Raw genomic sequence first — 25,802 nt, 5'->3', positions numbered from 1 at the left:
GGAAGGCTTAGAGCCCATTTACTGGCCAGTAATACTATCCTCGTGATTGAATGAATTACAGTCAGATATTTGCAGATAAAATCACACGCTACTGACAACTGTAGCTTGTGCTAACAGGATGCATCACTTTTGCATGCATTCTGACACTTAATAGGCAGACACATATTAGCATTATTTCACCTACTGAAGAGATTTTGAAAACATAGTCAGAGAAAGCTATTAACTATACAGATTTGGAAAGACATTAGGAAGTATGCTTAGGAGTTGCTGCTTTATACACTAATTTTCATACAACCTAAAATATTCACGTTGTTGTTAGAAACACTACCCATATTCTTGCTGTTTACCTTACATATTTTGGGCATATCATTCTTGTGCTCTGATTATCAGGGGGTTTTAGCATTATGTAGAAAAATGTCTTCAAATGTTTAAAAAGAACACAAAAAACAACCCTAAACACAAATCAGTTCCATTTTTTGTTGCTGTTTAAATAGAAACATTTACTTTTTATTGGTAGTCAGTAAATAAAAATGCCTGAGTGCCAATTTTATGTATATAGTCTTTCAGTGAATGTTATGCCTCAATTTTATTTGCAGATTTCAACAAAAGTATGGGAAAGACACTGAAGCAATAAAAAGGAAATAAATTAAGATGTTTAGAACATTCAGTTTCATTCTTTTATACTGTGCCAGTTTTCTGGTTTTCTTTGTTTATAAGAATATAACTTATAGGATTCATCGAAAGAAAATTTTAAAATCTACTGCAGCCTGCATGTTTTTTGGAAAGTTTCATGATTTTGTGTTGTGCTCAACTTAAAAGAACAAAGACCAAAAAAGCCCCTCTAATATAAATATATATTCTGCTCAGTGCTTCTGTGGATCCAGCTGAACTGAAGTTCAGTGCAGATATATTAACGAAAGGACTGGTATGTAGGCTGTTGTAGATCATTTTTATGATGGGATAATAAAGTGGAACTTGCTGAATTAAACTGAGGATTATATTTAATCAGGCAGTTGGTAACAAAGTCGTGACAGTATCTTCTTTAGATCTCCATTATAATCTTGGAGATTTTAAGCTATTTCTCTATGGTTCTTTGGTTTTTGGAGTCCTGTGTTTACAGGTAAGCTGAATGTACAGCATATCTGTCTATGAGATGAATGGGTTACAAGATACTAAATTGCTGTTGATAGTAATAGTGAATGTTTTGAGGTTAAACCTTTCTGTAATTCTGCCTATTGTTAACTGTCTCCATCATTACTTGCTTTCCCTTTCTCAAATGCATCCTTCTAATTGTCCTCCCTCCAAATCCTGTCTTTCCATCTCTCCCCATCATGCCCAGACCCAATTGTTTCCTTGAGTACTTGATTTCCTTGCTCTATAGCACTCTCTGTTCCACTTTTCCCAGCTGTCAAAAAACAGAAATTTTTTTCTAGTGACAATATTGCCATTACATGGTCCCTCTGAGGGTCCTGAAAAGTTCTGGCAGTTTATGTTGGCTGTGGTTCATCTGCTGTGTTTAAATTTGGCAGAGCCCTCTCAGAGAATTAGTAGCCTCTAAGAATTTGCTTTTGGCCTGAATTAGCGTGGGTAATGTACAGAGGTCTGTCTGCTGAGGTCTGTAATTTGATGCAGACTTCTGGACATTCGGTTGTGCTTAGCATCACAAAGAAGCACACAGGGACAAATCTTGCTGTGTCTTTTATGGCTGCAAGGGTTATGACACTGGCAAAACTTTTCTTCAGTCTTCATTGTGAGTACTCGAGGAGTGAAAGTTTGCATGGGGTGAAAGAGGGCACAGGAATGAAGTTTCCCCCTGGGAAGCAGGGTTAGGACACTTTGGGTTATCTTCATATACAGTCACCTTTCTGTAATTACAATAATTTCTTCTGCAGACAGGTTATGAATTGTGAGTGCTGAAATTCCAGTACATTACAACCTTGAGACTGGCAGTAGTGTCAAGTGGGAGCAAGGAGTTTGTCAATAAATATGTCAATAGCGTTTACTCTTGGTCTTACCTATTTCCTTCTCCTTAGTATAACAGAGGGAATCATCTCCTTAATTACTCCTTTTTAATGTGGTCAATGGATTATATCTATTTCATTTTAATAGTTTTACATAAAAATGGAAACACTATGTTGTAGAAGCACAGACAGGTTCAACAATTAGTGTGATGTTTGAGTAACTCAAACCTAAACTTTGTTTCATTATCTGTTCCTTCATGGAGTGTGTTGCCACTCTGTACAGCTCACAGCACCAGTTTTGTTGAAACTTCTATAGCCAGTCATGCCTGCACAAGGATACACAAGAAACATGGCTAGAAGAAAGTTTTCCTGCTTAATGTAATTTATTCCTAATGTTTTACTTGGCCTGCAGGTGCTCGTCTAATACTATGATTAATTACAACAATAATAATCCTATTTGAGGAGAGTATAAAATGATGTCTAGCAAGGACCTCCCGGTTTCTTGACTGTTTCAGTTTAATCTTCCATTTTTACAGGATGCTCTAAACAAAAGAGTATCCAGTACCAGAGGAGAATAAGCACAGAACAGCCCTGCAAACACTGTGAGGTTCCAGTCCTATGATGAAAGAGCTCACCTGGTCTTACTTTTATGACAGTAAATGGAAAAAGAGAGAGCACCACTAAAACAAAGCATGATCTTTATTTCAATTTCAGTTTTCCTTGTTGATTGGTTTTGTAAATCAAAGTTTACACTGAAAGATATTTTTAGTATGAAAGAAAAAAGACTTTATAATCAGAGTTTTCTTTGAAATGTTTCTCCAGAAATATATTTTGATAATAGCAACTGCTCATTACAATAAAAAAGAAAAGGCATTCATTTACTGCGGCCTGGGAAGTACTGCCAGTTCTAAATGCCCTACATAGTTTCTTTAAAATTTTTACGTTCTTTAGGCCTCAATAAAAACCAAAGCTCCTCTTCCAGGTTTGGTAGCAAACAGACTGTTATTCTCCAATGCTAACCTTTGGACATCAGTTTGGTAATAAGCTTTTTTTACATTTTTTAGGAAAGTATTCAGCTTGTCAGTAGGCACCATTGACACAGTGCAGCCACCCCATCCAGCTCCAGTCAGACGTGACCCAATGGCCCCAAACTGCCTAAAACAAAACAGAAAAAAATCATGCTAAATAAACTAACAAGGGGTCATTTGTCATATGGCTATAGAAAAGTAGTGAATACTTTATTCAGAATACATCTCTGTCATCTGATTTTTCTGAACTTCCCTCACTTGGTTGCATGTGACATTACAGCAATTTGCAGTTAGTGTTCTGGACACCCCCCTTCCCCCCAAAAGAAAAAAGAAAAAAAATGCTGAGGCTTTAAACTGCAGTATAGTCATTACTGACAACTCAGGAAGTCACCCGTTTTTATAATGTTTCAGCTGTTTTAAGGATCACAGCACAGCTGAGATGAAGAAAGGAGGAGAAGAAAGCAACTGTGTTAGCAACACTCATAAGGCATCAGAAGTGAAAACAGAAATAGATGACAAAAATAACAAAAGAGGGTTCATAAACTAATTGCACAGGATGTAGGCATGCAAGCCGTTTTCTTATGTGGCAAAGACAAATAGTTCTAGTCTTCCAGGACAGATCTAAAACATGCTGAAGATTCACAGACTTCTGCAGGACTGCTGAGCGTGCCAGTCAAGAAAAGGAGAGTTCAGAAACCCTCAAAATCAGACAGAGCAATGGCACTCAAACATCTGTGTACGCTGAATGGAGAGGGGTAGTTATATCTGCATAGAGGAACCTCATGAACCTAACAGATTTACAGCAGGAGAGATAATTTAAGAATTTAGTCCCCAAAGAAAAAAATGCCCTTAATAAGGAGGGTGAATAGAAAGAACAATGACAAATAAATGACAATCAGAATATAAACCATTCCCAGCCTCAAAATACTGGCCAGCTAGAAATGTCCTTCATCCAATCCCATGCTTTTACTCTGCAGGATTCAGACACCATCTCATTAGAATTTAGTGACATTATTTTCATTAGTTGCTTACCTGTGTTCCTGGTCTTAATTATATACAGAAAAAGCAGAAAAATACCATGGAATGGGTTTCTTTGAGGCTTTTCTAACACCAAGATTTAAAAACCTCATTTGAAATCTTTTTCTCATGAGACACCTAATCTGATTTGCAAACAAATACGTTTGATATGTTTCCAAAAGCCATGCACAGAGAGTCCTAGAATGTTTTGGAGGGAGAGATGGCATCATGTGAGTGACATTGGCAAATGACAGCTCATTCTGTGGCTGTCATAATTCTTCATATGTGCCTTTGCTGTTAAATGAATCTGGTGTACTGCTGGGTAAGTAGAAGTTTAGGTCATGTTTCAAGCAAGTACTTGCATATGTGTTTGATTCTAAACATGCTTTTACATCTCCTTGTGAACAGAAACACTTTCTTCAGTGTGTCTATGTGGTGCCACCCTTCATACTGACTCGATTTTATGTTCATTCTTTATTTCCTGTTGGTGTTTTATTTTACTTATTATTATTATTCCTGTAAGCCACTCATTCTCTGATGCAATTTTTTGTCATTTCTGGTCCATGGAGCAACCTCCTAAAATGAGCAGGATCTAATCCAGTCTCAATTGCAATCAATAGGGAAATTCCCATCGACTTCCTAAGGCCCAATCCACTTTTCAGAGTCTGCTAAATCCACTGTCTGTACTTGTTTGGTCTGCTACCTCCGTCAGAACTTCGTATTTCAGATGGTATCTGGCTTTTATTTTGGTAGGCAACTGAAATCCCTTCAGAATTGTTCTGAACCTTTTACTGATTTCATAATTCTCTGTGGTCATGCTCATGCCTCATTTTTACTGAGTCATTTTAAAGTACTTAGTTGAAATAAAGCATAACGTAGACAGAAAATGTGCCTGTTTCAGAGCTGAAGTCACTCTGTTTCAAAATACTGTGGCTAACAGTTTCAAATGTGGTGATATGATCAGCCCCTGGGGCTTAATGCTGAGGAACTTGGTGTTTTGATGGGCAGTGCCTATCAAATATTCACTCCTGAAAATTAAGTACCCAAGTTCAAAAGTAAGCACTTAATTCCACACCTACTGGAGACATGGTGCATAGGAGATGGCCAGGTCAAACACAAACAAATTAACTTTGGAACAGGTCTGCAACTCTCTTTTTCAAATCTTTATCAGTACAGCCCTAAGATGGACTCCGGGTAAAGTGAGAGTCACAGTCAGACTCTCCTCTTGTGCACTGGCATGGATAACCCTGCACTATGAAAAGGATGAGCAGATGATAAGCCTGAGGGAGGAGGCTTTCCCACCCAGTGTGTGACATGGATTTAACATGTGGGGAAGTGCACCACACGGGCTCTGCTGCATCTGTGAGGACAAGTAATAGAGGGAGAGCTGGAGCACACAAGAACCAGAATGCATCAGTAGCCTGGTGTTGGGAGCACTCGAGACCCAGTCCCAGGTTCTGGCATTTGCTTCTTGAAGAGTTTATCTTGTTCCAGTATTCACTGGATCAAAAGAGAATTATGAGGAAGGGTGTGTGTGTAAATGAGAGTAAACACATGAGTACTGTAGCAAAGGGAAAAATAAAAATGGGTGTCCCATTGTTTGGTAGATGGAAGCAATAGGTAAGACATAGCAGTACCATATTTAAAAAAAAAAAAAGTGCCGTGCAAGGTGAAAGAATTAGAGCAATATTATTAATTTCAAATAAAATAATGAACCGACTATTCAGAAAGCATTGAGTTAACATGAGATTCAAGTATGTAAGTGGGGCCTGGGTATTATTCTGTTTTGTAGTTTAGTGTGTGTCTGAATAGCACCTTTAAGCCCTTTTGGCACTGAAACATTTTTTGTAGGGTGTTTTTGGTGGTTGTTGTTTTATTGAATTTTCAAATTGTGCCATGACTCCAGACACTGACACTTTAAGAAAATCATCCATGATCAAAATCTTGATGAAACGCAGAGCTGTCTCGGCCACCATAATGCACCTGGATGTAATGTAAAAATGGTATCTTCTTAGCAGTGATCAGAGAGGATTCATTTGTCTTTAGCTGTAAGGGGCATGGCTGCTAACACTAAAATGATAAGAATTTATAGGAATAAAAGATGGTGAGTAAGGGAATGAAATAAAGTTATTTGCAGCACTCATGGATTCTGAAAGGTTTTCAAAAGTACCTAACGAATTAAGGAGTTCAAATGCAATTTTTTTTCCTTGTTTACTAATTCTTCTGTGTTCCTTACTTTAAAAGACTAAGGTAAAACATCTATTAGCACCACAAGATAGGTTAGAGAAAGTGCAAGTCTTCTGTCTTTGCAGAAAGAAAAAAAAACAACTGACCAACTAGTGGTTACAGTTTTCATCACTGCAAGCCACAGCAAGTATGGATCCCTTTCTTTCTTGGCAGAGGTTGTTCACTAAAACATAAAGATCTAGGCAAAACAGAAAACATCTGGATATGCAGATTACTCTTCACAGTTTAAACCTTGTAAGGAGAGAGCAGCAGTAGACTCAGGCAATTCTGTGGAATGTATTTTTGGAAAGGCTTTTTAAAGTTACAGGGCAGCTGTATATCATTGTAAGTAAAGAATGTAATTTATGTAGTTCCTGGCCATTTCCATAATCACTTTGGCCAAGTCTCCTAGAGTCACTAGTGATTTTATATGTTTTTTAATGTACAACTTGAGAAAAGTTAAGACTTTTTTTCTCGATAGGTTCCAAAAATTAGATGCTGGCTTAAGCCACATTCATCTAGAATAGCTACACACTTTGAGGAATTTAATCACAGAATCAGGAAAACACTGGATTATAAGACTTCTCTTAAGAAAGTTATATTTCTTATGAAATATTCTTGATGGGACAAGACTGCAAAGAATAATTAATGAATAATTTACTTGTTTCAGTGCAATGAAAGTAATGAATCCCCCCTACTTTAATGTACCCATTAGAACTAGTTTCACACGAATTGCTCTCCACTGTGGTGCTCAGCTATGCTCATCATACTAGCTGTGGGCTCTTCTGCTGGTAAATTAGAAATCTGATGTAACGTGGGCACACACATCACTTTTTTTCCCCTTCACTATTTATATTTTGGTCCCTGGAACTGAAATGCTCTGATTAATTTTAATTTAATTTAGTAAAACCCTAACTGCGTACTCCCTTCCTTTGGGTTCTGTGGCTGTGTCTACACCACTGCCTGCAAGCCAGTGTCACGATACCCAGGCCAGCCCAGGGAGCAGCAGCTGTCTAGCTGTGAAAGCCCAGAGCTCAGCATAAATGAGAAACAGAGACTTTCCATCCACAGGCTGAGCTTTGTGCTGCAACAGACTGTTGCTATCATCCATGCTGGTTTGTTTAAATGCAGCACAGGTAACTCCACGCTGTATCTCATCAGCTTATACCTACTTGTTTTCCCTGCTTGAAACAGGATAGTTTGCTCTGAGCATTTCTGAGAAAGGGCCCTATCACCTTGGTTCATACCCCTAAGTGCAGACACATAAAATAACCAATCCTTTCCACAAAGTTCAGCCATAGAGAATGAGATGCTACAGACCAAGCTACCAACCCTGCATAGTTACTGTACCTAAAAGTAGTAGAGGTGTTAAGTTTGAAAGCTTTTCCTCTGTCCAGTGTGTCACGGAACAGACAGTGCTGATACCTTGCACTGGATCAAGATTTTGTAGCCCAAGATATTAAACAACTCAGTACAGCACAGCTTCTGTCTTCAGCTGACCCTGGGGACAGTTCTCCCTTCTCACACAGAGATCAGGAGCTCCTTTGAGCAGGGAACCCTGGTGGAATGGTCCCACTGAGTGACTTTCATAGCTGATTCTGCTGTGTGGTCATTACGTGACACAGTGAACTGAACATGGCCTGTGCGTTACGTACTGGACTGGCTCCCAAGAGGAGGAACAAAAATTGTAATGCTAAATTACTATCAGACTGCCCAATGGCTGAAGGGGTTCTCTGTGTTTTATCACCAACCACCATGTGTATTCCATATGCCAAATAATCTGTGAATATCGAAAACTCTTCTGTTCAGTTTTTAAGTTTGTAGTTTTCTGGTTTAGATGCCATTCCATCTTGTCTGCAAAATAAATCAGACTAATCTGGATAATCATCTCTATCAACTAGTAGGTTTTGCAAACCTACTAAATAGGTATTAAAACTTAAAAATCCACATGAGGTTAGAAGTAAGAAAGCATATGGCAATTAGCATGTTGGTAAAATTCATAATTTCATTAGAAGCCAGACTAATTTTTTTTTATTTTTTAATTTTTTTTTATGAGCCAGTTGCCAGTAAAGCAACTTCATAACTTTCATTTTGGGAAGGTAAAGTATTCATTATTTTCTAAGCTTCAAAATGAAACAGTTTCTGTTTTCTTCAAGACTGAAAGATATAGAGGATGGGACACTTTTACAGGGTATTTACTTCTAAAAGGCAGTGAAACATTTCTTGACCTCTGGCCTGCAGATGCTTATGGGAGCCTCCATGGCACCTACTGGCAGGGCAGTAACACTTGGTTTTAGGTCAGTTTCCCAAACTAACCACACACCTCTCCAAGGAGAAACAGGAACCAAAACAGATGAGCAGAATTTGAGCAGAATTATGAAGGTGGCATCGTCAGAAGCAACATGAAGTGCATAAGGGAAGCAGCTGGGACAAGGTTTCTAGGGCAGAGGCAGGAATGGAGCAATGGTGGGAAAGCTTGGGTGGGCAGCTCTTTATTTCCTCAAAGCACTGTTAAAATAATCACCATCCACCAAATTCCTTCTACAGGCACTGAATTCAGACCAAAGTTAGCCTAAGATGCCTGTCCCATGATTAAATGTATGAGAAAAATGGAAATTAAGAGGGACTGAAATGTGTACCTTCTTTCATGCTGGTCCTTCAGTGTGGAAGAAATATTAGGTAGAATGTGAATATTTAAGTATTTGTTTTCACATGGTTATACCAGATCTCACCATCCACCATAGAAGAGTTATGAAAATAACAGCCTCCTGCATGCAGTCACCTGTGATTTCCAGCTCACTTCATGCAATTTCTCAAACTCTGTTTATTCTGGCTAGAGGGTATGAAACTGGGGGGGAACAGAGGGAAAAGGGACAAAATGACACTTGGGGAACCTGTCTTGGAGTTGAGAGCGCTCATTTTTTTTGTGGCCAAACTGAGTAAGGGAACCCAGCTAAAAGAATGAGGCTGGGGCAATGAATGATGGAGACTGAATAACGTGGGGAAAGCTCAGACACAAGAGCAGAGGAGCAGCAGTGTCAGACACTGTAACAGTCAAATGGTGAAATGCTGCCCAACCTATCTGATACCCTAAGACAACATATTTTTTGAACTGAAAAATAAAAAGCAATAGTATTTCACAATGTATCATTATGATTCCAAGGCAACCTAAGAATGTAGAAAAGTTTGCTTATGCCCTGGAATTCCCATGGCAGCCATTCTGAAATGGTTAAGAAATACACAAATACAACAGAGTTCAAATAGAACAACTACGATGATGCTTTGAGAAAAAGTTATGACTTCTTCTACAATTTAAAAAAGGAATAGCCAGCAGTTTAACATAACACTTGTGATGATGAGTCAGTCCAAAAGCACAGTCTGTAATAAAGCCTTAAACGGCAGCTTTCATCTGAAAGTATTACACAGATGTCAGTAGGGAAACAATTGACCATATAATGTCCCTGCAGGAGATTAATTTTGTAATAAGGGACAAGAATACTTTCATTTTAAAACTGCAATAGCCACTGATGTCATATTTTCTCATCAATTCAAACAATATTCTCAACAGGCGATTACTCTTCCTTGTGGTCAGAACTTACAGGCAGATGTCTACCAGCCGATCCAGTTCAGGACAGCTGCACTCATACATTTCCCTGCAGCTGATATGGCTCTGGTTCATTAATTCTCCCAGCAGCTGGACTGCATTGGCAGGTGCCTCCTTGCATATCTTCTTAAACTCCAGCACTCTGGCAGCTTCGCTGTACACATGCTTTGCACGCTGGTACAACTTAAAGGTGGAAACTAAACAAAATGAAAATATTAAGTCATACAGTTAACCCTTAGCATTGACTACAAAAGGAACATACAAAAACATATGATAACTACATTTTACTTAGCACATGATATTTTATATTGTAACTCTCTGGGTTAAAAGTCTGGCAAAAGGTCACTTAAGTCTTCTTTAAAAGCCCTAATAAAACAGCATTTAGAGTTCACAAAATACAGTGTATAATTTTTTTTCATGTTGATAACTTAAGGCACATGGTCTGGTTCTTTGCTGTGCCACTGAACAGACCCAGCCTCTCCTTTTACTTTGAAGGCAAGACACCAGCCCAGGAGTCAGCAGTGACATGCATTAAGACATTGATCTAAAGCTTTCAGGTTTTCAAAGCACATCAGAAAGGTTTCTGTGCCCTGCAGGCAGCTGTGGGCCAGTACCTGCTGGCTCAGGGCTTTGTGTGTAACTGCTCAGGGCCAGAGCAGCATCAATGATACAACTGTAGGTGGACTTCATCTTGGAAAAAAAAATACTTAGCAAACCACAAAAATCCACCAACAACTTTTTTCTTTTTTTTCAACTGAGACTGACAAATCTGCTATCAATGTATGTCCTGGTGGATAGGTAAGGAAGCCCTCTCAGATGTTTTCACAATGATGAAGACTTAGCCCAGGTGTAAGTAACACCAGATTAAAATTGCAGCAAGGAGCACAGGTGCTTTCAGTTTGGTTTTCAGAGTTTATTTTTGGTATGTGTTAGCAGCCAGAGTGTCAGTGCTGCCTCTGTGGATGTGGAGCCTGAACAGGTACTACTCAGGACTGACCAAAGGTTTTGGTGCAAGTATTTTGGCTACGTGGTTTCTGTTGTGCCATGAAAAAGCAGTTCTTCTGGGAAGGATGGGAGGGTGACCAGACCTGTGTGGCTGTTGGGTTAGAGACCTCTACCTAAACAGTGGGCTATAAAAAGGAAGAGGATGGCTGTGGTTATAGGCTCCTCAAGCTACTCCTATTCACAGGAGGGTTTGGTTTGCAACTATCCAAGAATGGATCTGCCTTTCCCAAACTTGTGCTGTAGTTCATGGTTTTTCTCTCCCAATATAGTTCTGTTTGCTTTAATACTGTGGCTGCTATTGAGGAAGTATTGTTCACGAGAAGCATGCATGACATAATTTAATTCATTATTAAATTGGTTTACTTGAGCTGTTTGGGTGGTAAATACTGGGTAAGTGAACTTTATTCTCTGTGTGAAGCATGGTATGTTTCCCTATTTTATCACAACTAAGCCTCAATTAGAGCAGCTCAGAACATCCCTCATTTTCTTTCTACATTTAAATTCTCCTTTAGAATGAAGTATCTCTCCTCATTTCAGCTTCTGATCTGTTTTGCTTTCTAAAATGGCTGATGAAACACTCAAACAGAGGTAAAGGAGAAGAAAGACAAGCCCTGTATCCAAAACAAAACTTGCTGTCTGACCCAGACACGTGGAGTTCCCACTTGGCTGTTGTATGGAGACAGCAAAGTTCTGGAACCACTTCTGATGATTTCAGCAATCTCCATTTGCAAGTATATGTAGAAATCTTACTTGAAAGACTGGAAATAGAACTGTGTCCAGCATTAAATCTCTCATGTATACTCCAGGTTGCAACTCTTACAGACTAAAACTTCATCAGCACTTGTATAATCCCTTTTTATTTCTCAAGAGTAAGTGTAAATCACAACTGTAAATGCTGAAAATACAGTGTTGAGAGACACACATAGTCTAAAACGATAGAGAAACTCTGAACATAGCAGTGTTCTGCTACTGGTGAGATTGCTTCTGGTGGTATTTATTTTGTAATTCAATACAGCCTGCTACTGAGAAACCCTGTGTTGCTGTCTTTTGAACAGGCCTTCTGAATGCATTTCAAACTAGGAAAAAAATGAGAAAATTGCATGCCCCCCAGAAACATCATCTTCAGAGCATCACCAGGAAGAGCATGTTTTGATTGCCCATTTGGAGGTGTGTTTTACCCCACTGGATTTTGTTGCTGCCGGAGTTATTGCGTTGTGTTTCACAGAGCGATGATGCCTCAGTGCTTCCGAGTGCTGGAGAACGGCAGCTTGGCCTATTTTTGAGGATGGTTTCTCTTTAAATATTCTTTTCTTATAAGCTATTGTTTTAGAGCAAGGAGATTTCTAAATGTGCATTCGTTTAGGGAATATCTAAAGTTGCGTGAGAGATTGCCATAGCTCACACTCTCTTGTAAATCACCATTGAACAGTAGTAACCCAAAGAATGAACTGAAAACATGTCTGGTTTCAATTGTAAGGCAACAGACTTGCCAAAGGCTGTGATTGATTCGGAGACCACCCTTTGGTAGAGCAATGCTCTACTGGCCAGATTACCTTCCAAATCTCTGGGGTCGTGTTGTGCTCGTCATGCTATGAATTGGCAACCAGAATGGGCGCTTTGGCTACTGGCTGCCTGCCAGAAGAGCTGAGCTGTGTCCTTGACAGCCTTTGCTCCCAGGAGAGTTGCTCTGCATAGGGCAGAGTTTGCTACCTTGACACTGGCATCCTCTCGGTGTGAAAAGGAAATCCTTTCAGGCAGCTCTCAAGTGAGAGAGAACGGCTGTATGTTATTTGCAGACTCCTCTGTGGATGTTTACGGAGTTTCTATTAGTTAAAGGCTGCTATCATTATGCTATTTGGTATTATTATTATTGGTTGGTTATGGGCAGCATTTTATTCCAGAAAATTACATTTGGGTTTAAAAAAATGTTGTTATAGCTTGCTTTTCCCATCTGGCAGAGTACAGTTCAGATAAAATTATCTTCAGGACAGCAAACGCCTCTGTGCTCTGTAAGACCTATTCTAAAATAATGAAATGATTCACACATTTTCAGCTTTCAACACCAAATGCCTCTAGGAAGAGAGAAACTCTCTTGTATCTCTTCTGTTTGGGTGGGTAGTCCAAGTAACCATCTCTACGTAATAGAAGATAGAACACTTATATTTCCAAAAATTATATCTGTATTGGAATCTCCTTGCTACATCACAGCCAGTATATTAGTGCCACATAAATAAAATCTGAACAGGATATGCCAAAGACCTATGGAGGCTGTGATTTAGATGAGTACAGGAACTGATCAGAGTCTGTGTACTTCATGCAGCCACATTTTTTACAATTAATAGTGACTGAGTTCTCAAGCCCCATACTCTGTCATGGTAAAAGAAACAAAATCAAAGTGTGAATGACTGATCAGTTTATATCTGAGCTAGGGCTGGAGTGCTGCAAAGAGGAAAAACTAAAGCCCTCAAAGTAAACTTTCCAGTGTTGCACAGGACTGGGCTGTGTGGTACTCAAAGAGCAAAAAATCAGGGTTTAGGGACTAATGCCAGATTCTTAAAAGCACGTGGATCCTTACATCTATTATAACATATAGAAATTAGGTACTTTATCTGACTGAAAATGTAAATATACTTTCTTAATCCAGTAAACTATAAAGGCTTTGTTTATTCTGCCTAAATTTATTTCCAAATAAATACAGGTACCCTCAGATCCATCTCCAGTCAGTGTAAAGGGCAGATTAACCCCACCCGAGACCCAGATTGCTCTTTGGCACCCATTGCTCTGGTGACTGGAGAGGAACTTCAAATGTCTGGTGCAATGAAACTATCTGGCTGTCACACCAGTGTAAAAGCAATTGTCTAGGGCATGTCTAAAGTAATGTTTCTTCCATAAGGGGATCTGTGCAATATCCAGTTCAGTGCTCTGCTTGTTTGCTGCTCTGCAGAGGGTTTCTGTAATGTCACCCATGAACAGGTAGATTCAATTCACTTGCAAACCACCAAATGCCCTTGAAAGAAAAGGTGACATTTACCAGTGCACTTACCTCTTGCACTGCAGCAAGAACTTTCCAAGTTGTTACGACACAGCAGACCAACATTAATGAAAGTTTGTACAAAATCCATAGAAAACCTCTTAAAAACCAAACAAAAATCCTGGGCTATTAGTCCGAAACAGCTGTGGGTTAATTAAATAGAGCAGAGAGGTTCTCTGCAGGTTTTTAAGTGTATGATCATAGTTTTAATTTAAGCTTTACAAAAATTGTGCAAACCTGTCCACTCTATTTAAAGAGATCTTTCTCTTTATGATTAAACATTGTGCCTTCTTAGCAACTCGTATTATTTGTTACAACTTCAACTTTAGCAGATTCCTTTCTTTAGAGGCTTTCTGTACAATTCTATCTGACCTTTAGCTAAAGACCAACCTCTTTAGGCTATATATTTTTTTCTAGTTGCTTTGGCAGCTTCTTAAGATATGTTTCACTGTAGATTAATGAGCTACACATGGCTGATGGGACTGTTAGAAATTTACAACAGGAAAACCTCACCGACGCAAAATCATGTAGGGGACAGTCTCTACCACCATTACTCATGTGGAATAGTGCCCTTCTCTGTTAGGCATCCTGCTGATTGAACATGATGAGGGTGAAGGTTTCTGGCTCATAATGTATATAAGAAAATGCTGCCAGATGGCTTTAATTTGAGCCAGATTGTGAACCCCCTACTCGAAGTGGGGAACAGTTACTCTACTGAGACTGCTCAAGTAACTGCAATCTGGCTTTCTGAAAATAAACCACGGGACGAGTCACTGCTGGATTCAGTGACCCATTTAGCAGACACCTGCTTCAAGGTTATGATAACTGTTGGTTTCAAGTGTTTTCTCCTCCAGAGGAGCACGAGCTTTAACAAGGCTGCTGCAACTAACTGAAACCATTCAGTATCTGTGCCTGACCTGTGGCACACCCCAAAAGCTCTACAGATCTGCCTGGAGCAGCCACCTCTCTGGGGTTCATACCAAGCAGACCATGTTTTTATGGGAGGGGATGGTATGTTCCCAAATTTCTCCATGATGTGGATCAGGCTGAGGCTGGAGTAGGCACTGGGACCCTTAAGCTGGGAAGTTCTCTTACATCTACCAGCTTGAAGGTAATTGCTGTTCCTGCAAGACAAGGGCCCTCTCCTAATGCACACCACAAACCTCCACCTCCACGTAGGCTGTCTGTGCAAACAAAGCTGAAACTGCTCTTGTACTGAGATCACCATTAATACAAATTACTTGGCAGTGGGAATGAAAGGCTATTCAAGCACCACTCACTGAGGCTACAGTATGGATTTAGAATTCTCTTTCCCGGGGACAAATAGGAGGGCAGCTAAACAGCCAAATCCACAAAGCAAATGAATTCCTGCTCCTCCCAAGGCGATTTCATTCCCAGGTTTAAATGTCAAAATTAGATTAGTTTTATACATGAAAAGGAAAAATGGGTTTAAAAATACCTCATTTAAGGACAAAAAATGTTTCATGGTTAAAGGAATACACTGTTTTACAGGAGAATATCCTTTTGTGGTGAAACTTATAAACACTTAATGTCCCACAATCACCACACACTAAATGTTCTGTGAAGCTCTCAAGTCCAAGCCAAAGTTATGGCACAGTGCACCTTAAAAAGTAATAAATATTATTTTTCTAGAGATGTTCAGAAGCCACAAGTGCAATCCATGTGTAAACATTTGCAAGGGAGATTTAAACTCAGGATTTTGAGTTGGCCAAGGAACAACTTCAAGAAGTTTAGAGAAGCTTTATGCACCATCTGTACTTCTCCAAACCTGGGGAACAAGTGGGCTGTGCAGTGGGGAACTGCAGAAATCCTTGAGTACCTGCCTATAAAAGGGATGGAGAGCTGCTGTGTGCTGCCAGACCTGGCCTGGGACTTGCCCAAAACCTGTCCATACCATTTTTCTTTGCAATGTGGAGTTTTCATTTGGTCAGCCTGATAAAAGTTCATGTAAGTATACAGAACCATCACTGGAGAAGTAGAGGAGGGGAAGCTAGACTTAAAACTAAAATAGTATTTACATAGCACTTTCAGATACTTTAACATGAGATGCAAAACTCTATTTGTAATTACCACGGGGCTTTGAATAATATAAAAAATTAAGATGACAGCCAATTTATATTCAGACTCCAGTATATGACCTAATAGTAATTCTCATGCAAATAATTCACCTGTGACATAATATTTTAACAGAAGTTGATAAAGTGTTTACAAAGGAAAAAAGCTGAAAGCTATGGTTCCTTCTTCATGTTGAAATTTTTTGTTCAACATTCTGGAATTCTCTGCAGAGATTACTTATTTGTTGGTATGTTTTCTATCACATGAAGAAGACAGGCATTGTCCTTAAAATATAGTGGGAAAATAGAGGGGAAATAAGAAAAATATTTTTGTCAAACAGCCTCTGGTTTTCCAAAGCCAACATAAAATGTAATTCGTTTAGTGTGTAACAAAAACAAACAGTGGACTTAGATTATTTCTTTCTGTGTCTGTCTTGTTTCTACTTTGCATATAGTTTTACAGAGATCTGTTATTTAATTTTATATTGTACATGCAAAGGAGCTTTCTGCATTACCCATTTTAATTGGCCTTATCAAATGAAATCATGGTCATGCAAGTTTAAGAGATTCTGGTCAGCAAACATCTGCAAATGCTATTCAGAGCCACAGTATAAAATTTCCTTTGTGTTTCTTTTACAGTTTTCATGTTTAGATTTTTAATTCAGACTTCATGTTTTGAAAAAAAAAAGTGAAATAACCTGCATAAGCAATCCAATTGTATAGAACTGCAGAATTTTGTTTTATAAACTAAATGTAAGGATTATAAAAATCTCTAAGTTAATAGTCTTGTATTGCTTCATGAAGGGGAAAGTAAGGGGACAGTGTAAAAGATGTACAACAACCCTATCATAGAATCATAGAATTAGCCGGGTTGGAAGGGACCTCAGAGATCATCTAGTCCAACCCTTGACCCACCGGAGCAGTTGCTAGACCATGGCACTGAGTGCCACATCCAGTCTTTTTTTAAATGTCTCCAGGGACGGAGAATCTACCACCTCACCGGGCAGTCCATTCCATAGCCTGATCACCCTCTCTGTGAAGAAATTCTTTCTAATATCTAACCTAAACCTCCCCTGGCACAACTTAAGACCATGCCCTCTTGTCTTGTTGAAGGTCGTCTGTGAAAAGAGTCCAGTTCCCACCTCGCTACAGCCTCCTTTCAGGTAGTTGTAGACAGCAATGAGGTCTCCCCTGAGCCTCCTCTTCTCCAGGCTGAACAGCCCCAGCTCTCTCAGCCTCTCCTCACAGGGCCTGTGCTCGAGTCCCTTCACCAGCCTGGTTGCCCTCCTTTGTACCTGTCCCTGTTGTCTCCCATGAAAATGGTGCAGGGTGCAGGTACATAGTTCAATATATTCCTCATGTACATACAGCACAAAGTTATCTTAACTCTCTTATGGAGATAAAAAGCTTGATTAAGATATCAAATTGGTATCCTCTGGCAGTGTAGCTAGACAGTAAGATTGTTTCATAGTCTCTGATACCACTGGGGTACAAAAGAGTTTCTAGACTCAGGACCTGGTCCTTGGTCAACGTGTAAAGTTCACAACTGTTCCAGATATACAAATCATTTAAATATAAGCATCGAGATACATAAATATGTTACTAATTTATACACATCAAACATACACATTTTGGGGAAGACAGGCAAGGTAAGAATTCAACTACATAACAGCAGAAGTATTAAGGCTACAGAATGGAAACAAGGAAGTAAGGATTATAAAGTAAGATTCTGATCTTAACTGGAAACCTGTTAAGAATGCAGATTAATTATTCCATAAATCCTCTATTATTCAGCATTATTGGCAACTCTGCTATATACATCCAGGATCCATTCCATGTGTGTCAATGCCCATGACTGCATGGTATTAATCAGAAGCAATAATACATGGGAAATACTTCAGATAGTAAATTGTTCACTCCAACAACATTTTCCCAAAAGAAAAAAATATATTGATGGTGACAGAAACTTCTTTCTCAGGACAGATCTAGATGACTTGCTGCCCAGTACATGCTTTAGGAAGTGGTCATGTTTTTATCAATTCAAAAACAAATACAAGTTACATCTGTGCTTGTCTTTAATACCAGTTAAGGGAGAGCAAACAGGATTCATTTTAATGATGCCTGCAGTCATCCAAAACATTTGGGTTTGTGGGACCTACTGCCTAAAAATGAAGCCTTGTTTAAACTTGTTCCTAGAATAAAACTTGGGTTATTTCGAGATGACTCTTAAACAGCATAAGCTAGTTTAAAATAGTAAGGGATCTGCTACTTCTACCATCTTAGAAACCATCCAATCAAAATCAAGGTTTTGCTCTAGTTTAAGTTAGAATGCAAATCATGGTGTCAGTTCTCACACTTGATACCTGAGATTCCGGAGCAGTATTCCAGCAAGACTTCCACACTTGCACTACTTATTATACATAAACCTTTTATATAACACAAACACTACAATAACCCCACCACGTGACACACACTCACCATCTTGCGTGTTTTGAGTGAGGATCTGAGAGCGAAGCTCCTCCAGGCTAATTCCCAGGCATTTACAAATTTCCTCAGTGCTGTAAGGCTCAGGATGTAATACCTCCTCCACAATGGTCAGCATTTCCTCTAGGCTAACTCCTAGCTTGGTTTGCACATCATGGAGTCTCAACATGTTTTTCCAGTCCAAGCCTTTTAACTTTGAGAGAAGCTAGAATTCACAAAATAAATTAGAAAATATTGTACCTTTCTGTTTAAAATTATGTAAGTGTCCATAAGCACCTTTAAGAGCCATTTCCTCTTTTCACTTAATTAGGAAGCATCAGAAGCTACTTTTTATCAGTACACAGCAAATATAAGTATTTATAGAAGGTCTGTGAATTACATATATTTTTCCCTTGAATCAGATAATGTCTGTAAAAGCCCTACTGGCATTATTTGTGTGATATCAAACCAGTAATTTATCCTCTTCCATGGGTATTGTTATTTCAAGAACTTATTAACCTTTTAAAACCAGATTCAGACAATTGCTTATACAAATGCCACGATACTGTAACATTAGAACTCCCTCAGAAGTCTGTTTCTCTACTGTTGGAATTGTTCTAACCCCTAAAATTCAGTTTGACCTTTCCACTATGCTTCTGGAGTCCTCTGATAAACATGAGGTTGTCATTAAAACCTTTCTCATATTGCCTTAAAAATATGAAAGAGGGCCTAAGATTTGTGTGGGAGAATTAACCATAACCTATCTCTATCTCTAGAGTTCAAAGTACATTTTGAGTACTTTCTTTTAACATACAGTTTAAAGGAAGTTTAGAGCCTTACAGGAAGAATACAGTGTGTTAGTCAGAATATGTTGCATTCCTACATGACTGGTATGATGCTCGTTAGTTTTAAACTTATCTGTTTTTCTCCCCCTGGACGATGCTGCCAGGCTTTGTGTATCTTTATCATGTTCTGGCAGTTGACATCAGTTACTATAACCAATGGAATCCTAAAAGGAAACCACAGAGCCTTTTCTCTGGAAGATTGCTAGGTGTCTTGATGTTCTCACGTGCCTAATGGAAATGGTTGACTAAAGCAGCTTTCCTCATACGGTGGAGTATTTTTAGTGTTATTAAATTATAGAAGATATATACCAAGTGATAACTGTGGGTTTCTACTGACACACCACTATTAATTTCAACCAATTGCTACCCAGATTAGCAGGTACATGCCAATGTTTTACTGCACTCATAAGCACGAGACCCCTTCAGTTCTGCACCCTTTAACTTGAGATTAAAGCTTCAAAGTATGCCAGACCAGGCTGTGTGTTTGCAGAGAATATAAACCAGTGCAGCTGGCCCAGAAATCCCTTTTCCTATTCCAATCACCATTAAAACATCTCACCAACAGGGCTGGAATTTCACCCAGTGTGTTTTGTTCTTTTCAGTAAACACTGGTTTTGAGTGAGATTGGTCTGAAACCATTTATGTCCCAAATCAGAAAAGCCCTCTTAACTTCCTGGGTTAAAAAAATCATGGTATTTACTTACATGCCTGAAAAGTATTTGCCTTGCTTTGTGCAGAGATGCAGCATGAAATTTAAGCAGATCTTCTGCCCAAATATCTGCTGTAGATTCTCACTCTCCTGCTCTCTTCCAGCAGTGCTTTTGCGGGGGCCTTTCCCGTTTTGTTTTACTGCAGTATATAAAAATTAACTACTTTTGGTGCCACCTAGTGACTTGCTAAGATTTATGTAAAAGTTAGCAGAGCAGAACAAAACTGAACCAGAATTCAAATCATATAACTCTATTGCCATCTAAAACAGTTTTTGATCAGTGGTAGAGAAAAAGGCAGCACTGTCTAGTGGCTGATGCAGAAACCAGGGTGAGAAAATTGTCTTGTATAAGACTAAGTCACTTCTGGCCTGCTTTTCATAGGCACTGAGCATCTAGAGCTCTGCAGCCTTTGTGTAATTCTATTTTCATTTGCTTATAAGCTAGAATAACAATTACTGTTTCATTTATTTTACTTAAATATAGAGTAACTCATATGTTTGTGAGACATTCTAAAATCTGCTTCAAGATGATAAATGAAATGTTTTTCTTCATACTTTGATTTCAATCTTCAGCATCCCTTAGACTTTATTACCAGAAGTTAAACAAAACTGTGAATTTTCAAAAAAAAAAAAAGTCAACAAAAATGTTTCTGCTTCCATTTTAATATACGATTCCCTGTAGAAATATGTCATGTATTCTCATATCAGTTGTCATTTCTGTACTTCAAGGGAGATGCTGTATTTTAGATGAGCTGACTACGCTGAGGTTTTACAAGTCCAATATTTCAAGTGGACACTGAGTCTGTCAGGCCAGTGGGCGGGGCTTTGTTGGAAAGGTCCATACTGCTTCTAGAAAAGTTTCAATCCTAGCAGCACTGATAAAAATGTGATGGGCACAGAACAGAAAAGGGGGAAAATCCCATCTATTAAATGTACAAAAGTAATCCCAATACTGATCCCACAGTTGGATATTTGCTGGATGATCTCTGACTGGATGGATTAAAGATGCAGACATTATCCAGCTGCCAGGATATAGCATCTGTAGGCTTTATTGTCCTTTATTGCTCAACAAAGGCACACTGGAGAACTGTAAGTAACTGAGGGGAAAACATACTTAGTAAATTATAGGACAAATATAAATAAAGTCTGACTAGGGGTAAGTAAAGGAATACTGAGCCCTTAATATAGCTCTTATATATCATCTGAGCATCTTTTCAGATTTAACAAACATTAGTTGATAAAACTACATGGCACTCCCATTGCAGACATTCTTAGCACTGCTCTGAAGTTGACAGTGAAGTGAACCACACACAGTGAAGCAGGGGACAGCACAGCATTCCCTGATGCTCAGACTCATCCTGCAGCACCTGCTGTGTGACTCTGCTGCAGTGTGCAGTACAAATTAATTTCCTTGGGAATTGTGAGTGTCCTGCAGAACACAAGTGTCTTTAAGCATACTGTTTAATGGAGTTTGGGACAGCACTGGGAGGCTACAAGAACAGAGAAAGAAGGAAAAAAAAAAGAGCCAAACCAAAAACAAACAAACAAACAAACAAAACCCAAAAACAAACAAAAGAATTACTGTCCAGAAGCAGAGGGAAAGGAACAGAACTCCAGAGAGAGTATTTGATGAGGATGATCATAGCTGTAGGACATCACAGTTTTCTACACTAATGCCTACTATCTTGCACTGGCATCTTTACGTACATGGAGCAAACAGTATGAAATTCTAGAATGACCTAGAGCAGTAAAGGATAAAAAACCCTCTCCTAAGGCACTTACCAATGAGCATTTCTTTTAAAGCACTTTTGCAAGGCCCAGCATGTTATTTCATAGTTCCATTAGCTTAATGGTTCTTAAAAGACTTCCCTGCTTCCACTTACATACCTGTCCTCCTTCACCTCACTGTGACCTGTTCCGAAAGAGTCCTTTCCTGGCTCAATGTATTTTTATAGTGTGTGCAGCTTTCCATCTGGGTAGCATATGTTTAAAAATAGACAGGTGAATGTTGTTAGTCTCCTTAAAATCAGGCATCTGCTAATGGTACCTTTTTAGAGATTGCATCACAGTTACTAGGAATGTGAAATAAAACCCAGTCTCCTTACCACCTTTCCAGTTTACTACACAGTACCAATAATTTAAAGCAATTTAGAATCCTGTGATTCAATTTGCAAAACCTGGTATATGGAGCAATACTTCAAAAGGTCTCACAGCTTAATGCACTCCTTGTAGTTTTCCTTTAGGACAGATCATCTGTGAAGGCTCTCTGTCTCTTAAAAAAAAATTCCAAAAGAAAATCTTCCCAAAATACATACTTATTCAATTAACTATCCTAAATTAGAAGCTTATCAGTTACAGCAGGACCAACACACAGAAACGTCCTTATCTTGATTTTCTTAATGGCATGAGAATCTTCTTAACCTCAGTGACAACAGCTTGAACTATGGTCACTGGTGATTTTATTTTTGTCATATCCTATATACACCTAAAATGCAGCTACATTCTTCATACCTGAACTTAAGGCTCATTTAAAAAGTCATCTAAAATGTAGCTTCATTCCTTCAAAGATATCTCAAGTCAGTATTTCATATTGCATTTTATCTGATTATCTCTTCAACTGTCTCTCTTTTTTATCATTAGCTATGGAAATTTTTTCACAGGACTATGATGTCAACAGATGCTCAAAGTACTTTTGAGTATTGCTCAGACTTTGGCTAAATCTTTTTATGGTAAGGAGTTACATAGTGCAGATTTTAAAGCTTTGATCTAGACTTTGTGACCCAAATTCTTTTCACACAGCACACTATGTTGCATATAACTGCACCCAGTCCTATCAAAGAGAAATCCACTGTATTCCTATAACAAACCAAACACTGCATCTACTTATTCTTAAACGTATGGTCTACAAAATTCAGAATTAATGTGGAGCTTAGATATTTGTCATGTTCAAATTCTGATTGCAGACTGGCAGCACAGTTTAAATGTTGGGATTTGATTCAAGCCTGGTTTTAAACTTCACACGGACATCCATGCTGCTATTCAGCATTTCCAGTATTACTTCCAGGCCTCCAACTAGTAGCTTTGATGTCCTCTAAATCCTAGAAAATACTCATATTGCCATATATACATATAAACATGTGACCACACTGGTTGCTTTCCATTATTTGTCATTATTCAGCTTTAATTAGAAACAGCCTACCTTATTAGCTGAGAATATTTTTTGCTGAAAAATAAACTTATTTCCTCCACTGAAATATAATACAAAATAAATTGAATAGAACTAAATCACATATTTTTCTATATAAGGGCACAGTCCTTGCAGTTCCATTAAACTCGCCTGGAGTTCTGTTTCTGCAGAGATGGAGGTGTCTGGTTTCAGAAAGAAAAATGCTACTTAAAGTAGCACCTAGCCAGGTGTTAAAGACACAATTGCTCAGAAGTAGAAAAAAGCACATATTTAGATGAAGGTTTCATTAGAGTTTGACATAAGCCATACGTTACCTTTGTAGCCAGACGACACTCCGTTACCCTAATATTGTAATGAGAAGTTGCTGCTTTATTCATTTCAACACAACTGTTAGCAATAACAAACACTGCTTCACTTGGAAGTTTCACATCAGTTGCCCTCAGAGGACTGAACTCTATCAACTTGGCCTATTGAAAGAAAAATGGTTAGATTTAATTTACTACTAGCTAACAGTGCATGGGGTTCTATAAATCAAATGCAAATTTGCATGGTTTTTCTCTTGAAAATCCAGGGACAGTTAAGAAAACTGACATGAAACAGTGAGAAAAGAGGTTTAACCTCAATGGCCAAGTTACACATACATTTCAAGCCTTTAGCTTGTAGCTGGGTTTTAGAATGTTTCCATTAAGTCTTTGGGTTCTTTCAGCATTTCACAGAAGCCCACCCAACCTATTTTTCTTGCCTGTTAAAGACAACAGTTTTTCTTTGATCTACAGAAAAGTACCAGGCCTGGCTGAACCGAGTGGGTGTGCCCCTAGGAACAAGGGGCTCCACATTCCCTTCCCCTTCACCAATGACCATCTCCTCCTTAGTTTTCTCATCTTCCACTAAATCAAGATTAGTTCAGTGAGGTACAGAGTAATACCAGAATCTTGGGATGCACTGGAGACAGCAGTCATGTTACATGCAGACAATAAAACAGAGAAATTTAATATAGCTATCTATAAAAATGTGGTTACTGTCTCCTTCCTTCTGACATCAGAGACTGCCTTGCCTCGCAGATGCCTTACGCAGGCTGCGTAAGATGTTCCCAACATTCTGTGACCTTTTTGTGGAATAAGCTAGGCATCCATTAATTAAATAATTCAAGATGTAATGTAATCAAGAGATTAAATTCACATCTGTTTTTTCACTGGGATAAGTTGTAAATCATGTGCCCTACTTTGGCTTCTTATAACACTGTAATTCTGCAAGCAAGGATGTCTTACTGGTTTTGGCATCGTTCACCCCCAACCCCAGAGAGTTCCTTGAGCAGCTACAGTGCTAAATAAACAGTGACAAATCTGCTTGTACATTATGTGCAGCATGTGTCCTGCTCCCTGCCACTGAGATTCTGGACCACATCACAAAATCACTATCAAGACAGGCAAGCTTGCTTACCCCAAGTATACCCTTTAAGAACTGCTACATTAGATCAGAATGTGCCACTAAGCTGGTTCAGTGTCCTGTTTCTGACAGTAGCCATAAGTGGACTTTTAGAGGAAATATAAAAATAAGACATATACAAAGGTGTTTCTTGAAGTGTATTTTTCCAGCTTCCCATCAGCAAAGAGGGTTATACTTAAAGGGGGTTATACTTACATTAGAAGACACATGAGACTACTGTGCTTAATAACTACAAAGAGGTGAATACTCTATCAGTGTATCCAGGGTCTTTTTTGAACCCTTTAAAAACTTTTGCTTCTGCAATGTATGGCATTTCCCAATTTAACAAAACCCAAACTTCCCTGTGAGTTTCCTCTTCTTGCTAATGTCTTTGTGTTTTGTATTCTTCAGTTATAAAAAACCAGTGGATTCTCTATTTACCTTCTCTTACCCATTCAGAGGTTTAAAAATACCATCCTCAAGGATACTTTTTCTCCTAGCTAGAAAGGTTTAAATTATTTAGCCAATGCTCATATTAAAAAAAATAGCTTGGCTCAACCTCAGTATTCTTTACTGTACTTTTGTTGTTCTGGTATTTATTTTTTTAAAATGGGAGGCCAAAACTGCATTTAGCTGCAAGTATACTGAAACAAGAATATTTTCTGATTTGTTCACGGTTTCTTTTCTAGTAATATTTTCTAATATTTCTAATATTTTCTTTGCCTTTCTGATCACTACCTCTGTATATCAGAAAAGCCTCCACTTACATGATCATCTGTGTATATTCCAGGAAAATATGCTGCTTCCTTCACCATTCAGGGAGCTGTGTATTTACTACTAACAGTATTAATATGAAGGAAAAGTGTAGAGTTCATACAGGTGATGTGAAACTGGAAGCACAGGTGTATCATGATGGGGTTAAAGGTTTGGTGTAGTTCTAGAAAACAGCTTGTTTGTGTGTTGGTATGGTATTAAGGAGCAAAACTTGTAGATGTGTCATATCACAGTTATAAGCAAAGTAAAGGTTATAATGAAATGCTTCATTAATTTCAATATTGGTATACTGAAAGGTTTGAAGTTTGAACAGTCTTTTGCACCTTCTGAGACACTAGACAATCTCCACTGAAAATTCTACTGCAAGCACTCATGTATAACTTGACAGGTCCTGTGTGTCATTGCTGGTCCACCTTCTGTCACTACGTTTAAGACAGCTAAATGCCTTCTGC

General features: G+C 38.6%; 1 protein-coding gene across 1 annotated transcript in view; it reads right to left on the bottom strand.

The window, feature by feature from the left end:
• Positions 1-2,645: 2,645 nt before the first annotated feature.
• Positions 2,646-25,802, bottom strand: part of GALK2 (galactokinase 2) — a 47,812-nt gene continuing 24,655 nt past the window's right edge. Inside the window, exons 7-10 of the mRNA XM_030457068.1 lie at positions 23,466-23,618; positions 18,426-18,636; positions 9,832-10,033; positions 2,646-3,116 (exon numbers count right to left, since the gene is read on the bottom strand). Coding sequence (XP_030312928.1) covers positions 2,909-3,116; positions 9,832-10,033; positions 18,426-18,636; positions 23,466-23,618 — 774 coding nt within the window. The 3' untranslated portion in view covers positions 2,646-2,908. The remainder of the gene's footprint in view (positions 3,117-9,831; positions 10,034-18,425; positions 18,637-23,465; positions 23,619-25,802) is intronic.

This window comes from Calypte anna, chromosome 10 (genome assembly GCF_003957555.1).
Source record: "Calypte anna isolate BGI_N300 chromosome 10, bCalAnn1_v1.p, whole genome shotgun sequence".
Lineage (NCBI taxonomy): Eukaryota > Metazoa > Chordata > Aves > Apodiformes > Trochilidae > Calypte > Calypte anna.
The sequence above is the reverse complement of the archived record's forward strand: the minus strand, read 5'-3'. Positions and strand labels throughout refer to the sequence as shown.